At 40.5% G+C, this 12,870-nt stretch overlaps 1 protein-coding gene across 1 annotated transcript in view; it reads right to left on the bottom strand.

Moving 5' to 3' along the window:
• krr1 (KRR1 small subunit processome component homolog) overlaps window positions 1–12,858 on the bottom strand; it is a 20,409-nt gene extending 7,551 nt beyond the window's left edge. The window contains exons 1-6 of the mRNA XM_048607445.1: window positions 12,751–12,858; window positions 8,562–8,737; window positions 6,662–6,796; window positions 6,185–6,310; window positions 3,935–4,018; window positions 3,402–3,458 (exon numbers count right to left, since the gene is read on the bottom strand). Of these exons, the coding sequence (XP_048463402.1) occupies window positions 3,402–3,458; window positions 3,935–4,018; window positions 6,185–6,310; window positions 6,662–6,796; window positions 8,562–8,737; window positions 12,751–12,796 (624 nt within the window). The 5' untranslated portion in view covers window positions 12,797–12,858. The remainder of the gene's footprint in view (window positions 1–3,401; window positions 3,459–3,934; window positions 4,019–6,184; window positions 6,311–6,661; window positions 6,797–8,561; window positions 8,738–12,750) is intronic.
• Window positions 12,859–12,870: the final 12 nt, after the last annotated feature.

Raw genomic sequence — 12,870 nt, forward strand, 5'->3', positions numbered from 1 at the left:
GCTGGACCCAAAACGTTAACTCTGTTTTTTCCTTCACAGATGCTGCCAGACCTGCTGAGCTTTTCCAGCAACTTCTGTTTTGTCTCCTGTAATCCCAGTTTAGGATCTATTATAGAAAACTCAGTACAATACAAAAAGAAAAGGGCTATATGGCAAACTGAGAGAGAATACACAGCAAACGATGTCAGCTGTGAAACCAAATGAAGTTCAACATGAACTAAGTTGAAGTATAATCCTCTGGAGAAAGGAAGAAAATGAATATTAGATTTAAATGGAAACATTCTGAACAAAGTGGGGTGAAAACGAGTGGATACACAGGCTCCCATTAAAATCAAGAATATGTTTCTGGGTTAGGAAACAATTTCAAATCATATATTACTTGGGCAATGCTAGAGGATACAGGTAGGGTAAAACACAAATACAATATCTGTGGCATGGAAAAATGCCCAGGAAAACTGAAAGACTAGGCCTGTGCTAACTGAAACAGAATCAAAATTTCATAAGCATCAAGGTTTAAGAGGGAAAAAAAAAGACTTATTTCCAAAAGCTGGGAAATCGGTATGGAGAACATAGTGCTAGCAGCATAAAGGTTTGTCAAAAATGCTGTCATAAGGAGATTTAACACCATTTTCCTACACTATCCCCGTGACGTATTGTGATATTTCATTATGGAAAAACCTATCAATTTCAGTCTTGAATGTACTCAGTGACTGAGCCTCCACAGGAGTTTCCGGCAGAGAATTACAGAAATTCCTCCACACCTCGGTCCTAAATGGTCTGCCCCTTATTACGAGTATGTTCCCCGGCTCGAGACACTCCCAATCCAAAGCCAGGGAAAACATCTTTCCTGTATTTACTCTGTTGACCTGTGCAAGAATTTCACATGTTTGAATAGATCGCCTCTACCAATTCCCTCTTAGCTGCCCAGCCAATCAAAGTTTCTATGCAGTCGACATGCCAATACATTGACTTTTGGTTCTGGAAGGGAGATTTGAGCAGCAGGAAAACCTACAGGGAGCATAGATCACCTCTCATTCTTCTAAACTTCAGAAAATACAGGCCCAGTCTATGTAATCTTTCCTCACAGGACAGGCTCTGCAGCTCAGGAATTAGTTTGGTGAACCTTTGTTGCATTCCCTCCTTGGTAAGTATATTTTTTTGTAAGGGAGGAGACCAAAACTGCACACAATACTCCGGGTATTGTCTCACCAAGGCTCCATTATATAACTGCAATAAGACTACATTCCTTTACTCAAATTGTCTTGTGATAAAGGCCAACATACCATTTACCTTCTTTAGTGCTTGCTGTACCTGCCTGCTAACTTTGTGACACATCAACAAGGACATTCAGGCCCCTTTGAGTTTAACCACTCACCACTAAAGAAATGTTGTCTTTTTCCAGCAAATTGAATACCCTCACACTTCTTCACATTGTGTTCTGTCTGCCAATAGTTTTTTTGTCTAATCACTTCAGTCTCTCCAAATCTCCTTGAAGCATCTTTGCATCCTTCTCACAATTCACACTTTCACCTAGTTTTGTGACATCTGAAAGCTTGTAAATACTGCACTCAATCACCACATCCCAATCGCTGATATCAATGAACAGATGGAGCCCAGGCACTGATTTTCACATTGAACATAGAACAGCACAGCACAGCACAGTACAGGCCCTTCGCCCCACGATGTTGTGCCGAACTTTTACCCTTAACCTAAGGTCTATCTAACCTCCACTGCTACCTTATACTATCATCCATATCCCTATCTAACAGCCGCTTAAATGCCCCTAATGAGGCCGACTCCACTACCCTCTCCGGCAATGCATTCCACGCCCCTACCACCCTGAGTAAAGAACCTACCTGTGACGTCTCCCCGTATCTACCTCCTTTCACTTTAAAACTACATCCCCTCGTAAAAGCTACCTCCACCCTAAGAAAAAGTCTCTGGCTGTCTACTCTACTATACCTCTGATCATTTTGTACACCTCTATCAAGTCACCGCTCATCCTTCGTCGTTCTAAAGAGAAAAGCCCTAGCTCTCTCAACCTTTCCTCATTAGACCTTCCCTCCATTCCAGGCAACATCCTGGTAAATCTCCTCTGCACTTTTTCCAACGCTTCCACATCTTTCCTGTAATGAGGTGACCAAAACTGGACACAATACTCCAGATGTGGCCGAATCAGGTTTTGTATAGCTGGAGCATAACTTCACGGCTCTTGAACTCGATCCCTCTATTAATGAAAGCTAACACACCATACGCCTTCTTAACAACTCTATCCACCTGGGTGGCAGCTTTCAGGGAACTGCGAACATGAACCCCAAGATCCCTCTGCTCCTCCACACTGCCAAGAATCTTTCCGTTAACCCTGCATTCTGCTTTCAAGTTTGTCCTTCCAAAATGAATCACCTCACACTTTTCAGGGTTAAACTCCATCTGCCATTTCTCAGCCCAGCTCTGCATTCTATCAATGTCCCTTTATAACCTAGAACAGCCCTCTGCACTGTCCACAACATGACCCACCTTTGTATCGTCCGCAAACTTGCTAATCCACCCTTCCACTCCTTCATCCAAATCATTTACAAAAATCACAAATAGAAGAGGACCCAGGACAGATCCTTGTGGTACACCACTCGTAACGAGCACCATGTTGAATATTTTCCGTCCACTACCACCCTTTGTGTTCTAAGGGTCAGCCAATTCTGAATCCAATCTGCCACATTTCCCCCTATCCCATGCCTCCTTACCTTCTGCATGAGCCTACCATGGGGAACCTTATCAAATGCCTTACCTAAATCCATGTATACCACATCCACTACTCTACCTTCATCCACGTGTTTGGTCACCTCTTCAAAGAATTCAATAAGGTTTGTGAGGCATGATCTACCCCTCACAAATCCATGCTGACTATCACGAATCAAACTGTGCCTTTCCAAGTGATCATAAATCCTGTCTCTCAGTGCTCCACTGGTCACAGACAATCCAAGAATGATCCATTTGTTAATACACTGTCCATTTTCTGTCTGTTAGCCAGTTCTCAGAGGATGCCAGTACATTGTTCCTCCCCCAGGTAGCACTGAAAGCACACAGGATTTCTCATTACAGATGTCAAGCTGCTGATAGGGATTTGCAAGATAATGACAGCTTTGGATAAAACTGTTCCCATTACCAATGGTGCAGGTCAAGTGGTCATGACCTGAAAATCTAAGCCTCTGAGGGTGGTGGAAGAGGATGAATTATTTTAATGTGAAACTGGATAAGCACTTGACTAAAATCTGCAGGTTACAGGAATAAAGAGGAGGATTTGGTCCAACTGGATTACTGGCAGACAGACAGCGTAGATTTAATGTAACAATCCTGAACACACCATGTGAAATTTCACTTTTTTCTTTTCATATAATCAATACCTTGATATTGTAGATTGGGTGTATGTTCTTCATGGTATCGGTGACTACTTTTCTCACCTGGAAATGTGAAAATATTAGGGCATTAGTATTTAACTATAAGCAGTAAAAGGCTGAATTATTTTTACCTGTTCTCACACTGGCAGGGGTACACTTATTGTTCATTTCCTGGTGGCCCAAAGATGATGGGCATTTTTTTTCATTGAACAATGTAGTAATGGAGCTTTACAGTGATTGCTTAAAAATGGAGTATTTTGCCAAGTCAATTCACAAAGTATTAAGAGACAACCATGTAGCCTTTAGCAGTTTAAGTACTTATCAAGCATTAGTTCGTTTCTGAATGAACACTGCCATTTTGAAACGGTTTACGTAATTTACAAAAAAGCCAGATAGGATTGCACGGAAGAATAAAAGCTCAAAATAAAGGTTAAGGAAAGTAGATTAATGAACAACTAATGAAACAGCATTAAAAACAGCATTGTGAGGAAAAGCACCAAGTCTGATTGCAGAGCACACCCTCAGTCCAATTTACTCACCTCTTTCAGTCCCGAGTATGGTCCTAAGGCAGACACAGTATTCCCTTGTACCATGATATAGCAATTGGTCAACAGCTCTAAAGCCTATGAGTAGGAGACACAGCAGAAGGAATCCATTAATAACAGAAAATTGTCAAACAAAGCACCCCCATCACCCACTCTGCTCCTGGTAACTCAGAAGACATTATTTTGCAAGCGTATCATGTAAAGCTATGCCTTCTGTTTCTATGGGGGTTGCTATTTGAAGTTTTAATGCAATGAAATCTAATTGTTTTGGCTTCCTGGTATCCCCAACATCAGGCTATCATTAAATAATGTTTTAACTAATAGGCTGTTGGTAGCATGGAACTTGAATCTTGGTGAAAATATTACTGAAGCTTTTTGTCTTACAAACCATCCCAATCCCGATGAGTGTATGTGGGATGAACTGTCAGAGGAAATGGTAGATGCAGATACAGTTAGAACATTTAAAAGATGTTTGGACAGGTACGTGAATAGGAAAGGTTTAGAGCGATACCAGCCAAACACAGGCAAGTAAGCCTAGTTTAGATTGGGAAGCTTGGTCGGTATGGATGAGTTGGACCGAAGGGTCTGTTTTCATGCTGTATGGCTCTATGACAAATGAAAGAATGCCAAATTTCAAACAATTTGTTCTACAGGAGTAAAGGGTGCTGACTGGTTGGTGTGTCAAGAATGATTAGTTAAGTTGCTATGGAGAAAGAACAGTGAACTGTACCAAAATAGCCCAAGTTCACCAATAGGTACACTAACAACTGACTTAAGATAATGAGTATAGCTCGCAATGTGGCTCAGTCATGCCTCCCTAAAGTAACATTCCAATATATGGAGGGGCCTGTTTTCTCCAGGAAAAGGAAAATGAGGAAATCATATACGTTTCTTTTGAATTTTACAAGAGACTGGGCAGCCTGAGGAATGCAAGATAATGCTTTGGCAATATGTCTCACTTTTAGCAAGATTCAAAGAATTTAACTATTAGGCTGAGGTGACTCAGTCCTATCAGGGAGCTTTGCAGAATGCAGAAGTGTTTAATCATGAAATTTAATCTGCAACAATTTGTTGATTTCTAATTTTCTGGAAGAAGTTAGAATCAGTTACAATTATCTGAATTTCCAGAGGGGACCATAACAGTAACCAAGTTAAACAGCTAAACATCATTAATGTTCTTCAAGCCCCAAACAAGCAGTATGCAGTACCAAGGGAAAGTCATCAATATATTCCAAAAGTTCACTCCCACAGACATGAAGTGAAACACCAAGATCAGTGTAACAATCCTCCAGAGCTACACAACCAGTTGTTTTAATCACTTTTTTGTAATGCTAGCAACTCTGACATGGTTCCTTACTCAAATGAAAACCATTTTTACAGCATTTCATTCTTCAGAAAAGTGTGTTGTTTCAGAATTTGTAAAATAAATTTGCAAGAGGATTTCTGCAATCATACAACAAATTTACATATCTAAGGAACAGGAGGAATATATCTGCTCATGACTGTCCTGCCCTTCATTATCATGATAAAATGTTTCATCTTCTATGTCCACCTTTCTTACTCCACTCCCACCTTGCACCACTGATAGCACAGCAGCTTTCCTCTTCTTAAACAGAACTTAAGTCAGTGGAAGAAAAATACACCCAGGATTCAGAAGCCCAAACACTGACCACCAACATTCTTTAACACAAACATGATATAAACAAACTGTCCCAAGCCATTTCAGCATGTTAAGTCTGCTCTGCTGCCTGAATTGATCTACAGGATGTTCAATTGAAATGATTAACCAGCATCTGACTATGCAGCTGCTTTTTCTTTATAGTTGGTGACGTGTTAGGCATGGACTTCTCCTTATTCCCACATACCTAGTCAGATAATCTTTACCACGCAAACACTAGTTTGGTAGCACAGACTTTGAGTGCTGCTGAGAAAAGACACACTTCTTTGAAGCTCTACACCATCAGGGCATTTGCTAATGCAAAAGAGACCAACATTTTATAGCACTCTTTTTATTTCCCCACAGTATAAAATGTTGCTCCCTGTAACATTAGTTTTAAATTGTTACACTGATAATTTCTTGTCATTTGTGAACAGATTATTCAGTTTTTTGTGGCCAAGGAACTTACCACATTCACTTAAAATTTAATTACCATCTTCAGGCCAGGAGATCTTCTTATTTCTGAGCTGTGCAAGAAATCCTGGAAGAAAGATCCACTGCTCAACAACAGGTGAATATATTTATACCTTAAGTGTTGATCCTTTTGGCCCAATAAGTCTTAGCCTTCTTTTCACAAATCGTTCTCGGTTTCTAACCAACGATCCAATTTTAATGATGTCACATGCCACATCATCCTGAAAAATACGGACAGCCTAGAATAGAAAGCAACAAGAGTTACAGCTCAACACACCAAATATCCAGGTCAGAACCTCCCTCTCCATCAACTTTAAGCAGGACACACGTGGTTCATTTTACAAGCTTGCATGCAAGTTACAAGATCCGGCCAGGTATTCAGATGCTTGTTCACAGAAACTTCCAGCAACTAAAATAAATGACAGAAAGACACGGGGAAAGGCATCCGAAATTTTGGTGTGCTCTCCTCTCTGGGAATGTTCATTTTAAATGTCACCTTTATTTTGTGTGTTCTGCCTTCACAATTAAAAAAACCTGATATGTCATCAATGATTCAATTAAAGGTACTCTTTAATAGTTGTGCTACTCACTTGCTCAAAAGGAACACTTCTCGCTAAAAGTTTGATCAAATCCCTGGCTTTAATGATGATATATGGATCGAACGTCTTCTTAGTGGTGGAAACAGTCATACTGCCTTCAATCAAATCTAATGTAGCTGTAATATACTAAATAAATGAGAGATTATAACCACTATGCATTCAAGCAAATACACATACTTTGCACATAAGAATACACATTTTACTATGGGTTTAGCATTATCCGAATCCAAAGAATGCTGTGAAGCTCAGCAGGTCAGGCACAATGGGCAGGGAGTGCATGAAAAACATTAACTCTGTTTCTCTCTCCACACATATTTGACTTGCTGAGTGTCAAGAATTTTCAAGTCTGTTTCAGATGTTCAACATTTGCAGGCTCTTAACTAGTAAACTATGGATACTAAAAATCTCAAACTCGATTAAAAATGTTACAGGGCTTAAAGTCAAGATTAAAACTGAGTTAGATCCAAGCATATTGCTGCACAAAATGCATCAACTGAGACCAATCCCACCATCCTCGTGTGTACAGCCTTGTGACATTTTCATACTTTAGAACCATCATAAGTAATTTGTTTTAAAAAACAAAACACTCAGTTTAACCAGTTTCAGCATTCCAAGCTTAACTGACTTGCACCCTGTCCTATCTGTTTAAATCTGAAGTTTGCTCAAATGCAAGAAAAAGCCCTTGTGACCTTGATTCTGAGACACTTAGTGCAATGGTAGGACTTAAGGCCAGATGTATTCAATTGAACAGCACAGAACTTGAATGTTGCTGGAAAAAAAGAGACATGCCAAAGCTTTTTGTCTTATATTAGCCAGGACAAACACAAGAATGACAAATGGGTCACAACAATTTATACTGCAGATGTAAAGGGGAATGCTCGGTTGGCAAGGGCACTAATTAGCAAGTGTTGTCAAAGAGAAAGAGAATGGCAATGCCTTAGCCATTCATGGTCAACTTGCCAACCAATCCTTCCACTTTTCTCTTGTATTATGAATTATGATTGTTTAAAATTTATTATTCACGTTTGCCCTGATGAATACAACACAAAAAGCTTTGCCAAAGTCTCTCTCTAATTGGGAATATCCAAAAGTACTTTTCCCCTATATATCAGCATCCATATTTTGAGTCTTGTATTTTGAAAATATGTTCTTCAGATCTGGATGTTGCTGGCTGGGTCAGCACTTATTGTCCATCCCCAATTGCTGTTGAGGAGGTGGTGGTGAACCACCTCCTACAACCCCTTTAACTCAAGCACTAAATAAGCTATTTAGGAGGGGCTTCCAGAATTCTGAGCCAGCCATAGTGAAGAAATAACAATGTAGCTCCAAGTCAGGATGGTGTGAGGATGTAGTGTTCGCAAGCACTTGTTGCCCTTATCTTTCCGAGTCGTAAGGCACAAGGTTTGGGGTTTAATGTCAGTCTTACGCCTTACAAAAGACTAAATCACCCGAGATGAATAGTTGAACAGATTACCAGTAATTGCCATTTTGTTTCATTTCCAGCTATTATGAGATCCCTATCCAGAAGATGGTGCATTTCCATAAATATCTTTATAAACTCTTGTGGCCTTACAATCCCTTCAGATCTTCACATTCCTACAAATCCCCAATCTTCAGCACATCACCACTGCCTGTATTCTCAAGGCCTGGAATTCCTTCTCTAAACCTCTCCTCTCTTAAGGACTCTCCTTAAAAACGAAGCCTTTGAGCAAGATTTCAGTCACTTGACTTAATATCTCCATCTGTGACACACTGTGAAATTTGTCTGATAATTACCTCTGGGACATGGCACATTAAAAGTGCTACTTACACATTAGCTGTCATAATGATAACAGCTGTAGCAGCATTTATACAGGTGTAGGAGGTAACAAGAATACTGGAAGGGGCTTACATGTTCTTTCAGAGCGTTTTGCACCAAGGGCCAACATTCTTTCAGATAGGCCTCCCTGTATTTAGGGAAGAGAGTAGCAAAACTGCTCTCCTCCAAAAGGCCATGAACATTGTCGATTTTGGTGAACGGTTCCTCCTTCCATCCTTCCGGTACTGTCAGCAGCTCCGTTTCATCCACTATGGAATAAAACCCACTGGTTAGCAACTACAAATTACACAACATTCACCATTCACACAGAGTCAATACAGTAACATTCCGCTCAACAGCCTTGTAAATTAAAAGCCCTTTTGAATTTGTTTGAATGCAGCAAGGTTTTAAATGTTCAAAACTTGAGTTATAATTATTAACATTTCATGCACAAAATCAAATCTCCACACTGTTATAGTAGGGTGTAGTGCATTTATTTATTCTTCATTTTTAAAAGTTTATTCATTCACAGACACTGGACATTGCTGGCTAGGCCAGCATTTATTGCCAAGCTGTAATTGTCCTAAAGGACATTAGTAAATCAGATGGGTTTTTCTGACAAACAACAACAGTTTCACTGTCATCATTAAATTCTTAATTCCAGAAATTTATTGAATTCCAATTCACCACCTGCCATAATGGGATTTGAACCCAAGTCCCCAGAACATTATCCGGCCTTCTGGATTAATAATCTTGCAATACTCTCTTCAGACAGATGAAGAAATATTTTGCAAGTTTGCATCAGAAAGGACACAAAGTGAGTGGTAGTACTTCACCTTTAGGAGACAAGATCAAAGAGCTCATTCATTTCAGAAAGGAATTTTACAAGGCACCCACCCAACTTCTCTAAACTCTTGGCAATATTTATTAAGATAACTTAAATATGAAGAGAAAGAAATAGAAGGATTGACTATTGCAGTATATTGTTCTCACTGTCCTTTCCCCTCTAGGACATGACTCCCACTTGGGCTCAGAGACAGCACATGCGAGAGAAAGAGAGAGAGAGCATGTCGGGACATTGTGCATTAAAAGTGCTATGTACACATGGGCTGTCATAATGGTATCAACTGCAGCAGCATTTATCCAAGAGGAGGTGGTAACAATAGCAGTGGCAAGGGCTGGAATGTTCTTTCAGAGTGTTTTTCTCTCACACTCCCTCTCTCAAGTGCTGTCTCTCGAAGAGACAGTAGAGGTGCCATGACGTTAGTGGGTGTCTGGTGCAGACCACTGACGAGCAGAATGGAGGAGATATGCTGCAAATTACAGTCTTTGGAGAATTACGTTACTTGCAAGAGAAGTGCATGAACAATGAAGTCACTGTACTGAAGCACTGCTTCCAATGCCAATTCCAACAGTGATCCCATTTCAAGGCTTAAAAATGATCATCTCACTCAGTGGGCTGTAGGGGTGGGCAAGGAGGGTGGAGGAGAAGACCAATGAGAATGTATATCAGTGGTGTAGGTCATTGCTGCCTCTGGACTCATGATTTTGTTCAGGGTCCCAAACCCCCTTTGAGAAGCCCTGTAATAGGGTATATTATTGATCCTAATATAGATGAGGATAGTCATATTGCAAAAGGCAGAGTGGGAGGAGAATTTCAGAAGTGTGTTTGGGAGCACTCAATGGGCTAAAGAGTTTCTTCTGTACCGTATGATTCTTCAACTGTACTCTTCAGGAAATAAGTCGGGGCAAATGTCAGTTAGGGAATTTTTAGAGAACCACGATCATAGTATTAAAATGTTCAAACTGGAGCAACTAAAAATATAAACATCAAATTGGACGAGGGACAGTTTCAGTGGGTCAAGAACTGATATAATCCATTCAAACTGGGATTAATGATTTGTATGCAAAACTTCAATGTAGCAATGGGTTGTCCTTAAAGAGGAAAAAATTACAGTCCAGTGGTATATTACCACAAGGGCCAACCAATTTACAAAAGAGGCCCCAATTTACAAAAGATTGACAAATCGGAAAATGACATAACAACTATCAGGTTGATAATAGAAGTGAAAATCAGGATAATTTTAGAAAGTTTAGATGTAAAGTGAGAAAAGAAGTGCAGCAAAGAGATTGAATAAGTAAAGACTAGCAATTAACGAAAAAGAAAAGAATCCAGAAGTTCCTGATAAGTATACAAGCAGTAAAAGGGTGGGAAGAGTAAAACCTAATTAAGGATTAAAGCACGAAGGCTGAGAGTACTTTGGATCAGTCTTTATCAAGGAAGATGCTGTTACTAAAGTCATAGTGAAAGAGGAGTTAAGCAGGATCCTGGATGGGTACAGATGTTGATAAAGAGATGCAGTAAGAAAGGATGAAAAGGTGGTAAGTCACGAGGATGCATTCGAAAACTGAGGCGATATTGGCCATAATCTCAACCTCATTAAATACTGGAGTATCTCAGAGGTATACTGGATAATTGCAACTGTTCCACCCTTGTTCAAAAAGAATGTAAAGATAAATCTAGTGACAACAGACCAGTCAGTTTAAAGTGGGTGATGGGAACGAGTTTAGAACTGATAATCCTGGGCAAAATTAACACGCACTGTACAAATGGTCACATAATAGTTTTGGATCAGAAGGAAGCCATTTGGCCAATCGTATAGAGGGACAGAGTATAGAAGCAAGGTGGCTTTGATGGCAGGTTCTTCATAGGAGACTATCATGGGAAGTCTTGACACGGGCATGACTTTTGGTAAACCAGTATAAAACACTGGTTCCCTTTTAAGTGGAGTATAATGGTCAATCCTCAGCATCACGTTCTGGGATAGAAGTGAAGAGTTTGGAGAAAATTTATGAGGATGATTCCATGGATGATGAAATTCAGCTGGGTGTGCAGAATAGGGGGAGATGGTGATGTCATGGTAATATCGCTGGGTTAGTGATCCAGAGACCTAGGCCAATGTGCTGGTGACATGGGCCCAAATCCCAAAGTGGCACCTGGTGGAATTTAAATTCAGGCAGTTATATTTGGAATTATAAGCTGCTCTCAGTAATGGTGACCATAGAATTAATCAATTGTTGTAAAAACGCATCTGGTTCACTAATGTCCTTACCCGATCAGGCCTACATGTGCCTTAGAGTAATGTGGTTGATTCTTAACTGGCCTCTCAGAGGTCATGTCTCTTCAGAACTCTCTTCCTGAAAAGGCAGTGAAGCAGATTCCTTGACTATTATTAAGACAGAGGTAGAGAGTTTGTTGTTCTGCAAGGAATTGAAAGGCTATCAGGTGTAGCTGTGAATGTGAATATGAGGTTTCAATCAGAACAGCTACGATCTTATTAAATGGCAGAACAGGTTTGAATAGCTGAATGGCCTACTCCTGGTTCTGATTCATATGCTACCTGAAGCAATTCAAAGGAGGTGCAACAAATGTTGGCCTTACCAATGGTACCTACTCCTCATGAAGAATAATGATTAAAGACTGGAAATGCTTAAGCTGTTAAGTTGAGAAGAAATTTCACCAAGGTGTTCAAATTCAAGAGCAATCTGGCAGGGTAAATGGAAGAAATTATCCCCTTTAGTAAAAGGATTGAGAACTAAAGCGCACTTATTTAAGGTGATTGTGAAAAGTATCAATGCCAGCACGACAAGATAAAAAAATTTAGGATCTGGACAGTAAGTCCCAAGTCTGTAGTAGTGACAAATGAGGGTAATTTTTAAGGGGAAACATGGTTTGGCAGCAGTTTAGGTCACGGAGTGATGGAGAAGCTCGTTAAAATGAGTGACTCTGTTCAGGAACATTTCAGGAATCAACTTCCGAATGAGGATAAAGTAAACCGCAACAAAGATTTCAGAAAATCTTCAGTCACCGGGTCTATGCATTCCCCCGCCCCAACCTAACCCACAATGGAGTCTCCCCCAAAGCCAGGCCGGCTTCAGAAATCCCCACCAAAAACAGAAATTGCTGAAGTTCTGAAGAAGAGTCACTGGACCCGAAACACTAACTCTGTTTCTCTCACCACAGACGCTGCCAGAAACCTGCTGAGCTTCTCCAGCTCAGTTTCTGAAGAAGGGTCTAGGCCCGAAACGTCAGCTTTCCTGCTCCTCTGATGCTGCTTGGCCTGCTGTGTTCATCCAGCTCTACACCTTGTTATCTCAGATTCTCCAGCAATTTGGTTTTTTTTTCAGATTTCCAGCATTCCACAATTCTTTGTATTTTATTTTGTTCAGAAATCCTCCCTACCCACGCCGCGGACCTCGCCTCCTCCAATTCTTCCTTTACCTTTATCATCATTTTTACCGGGTCTCCTCCCTGGAGCGACCTCCATGCCGGTCCGACACTCAACACCTTCCCCCCACGGACACACTTCCGCCGGTCCGACACTCAATGCCTTCCCCCCCC

This window comes from Rhincodon typus, chromosome 18, assembly GCF_021869965.1.
Source record: "Rhincodon typus isolate 14 chromosome 18, sRhiTyp1.1, whole genome shotgun sequence".
Classification (NCBI taxonomy): Eukaryota; Metazoa; Chordata; class Chondrichthyes; order Orectolobiformes; family Rhincodontidae; genus Rhincodon; species Rhincodon typus.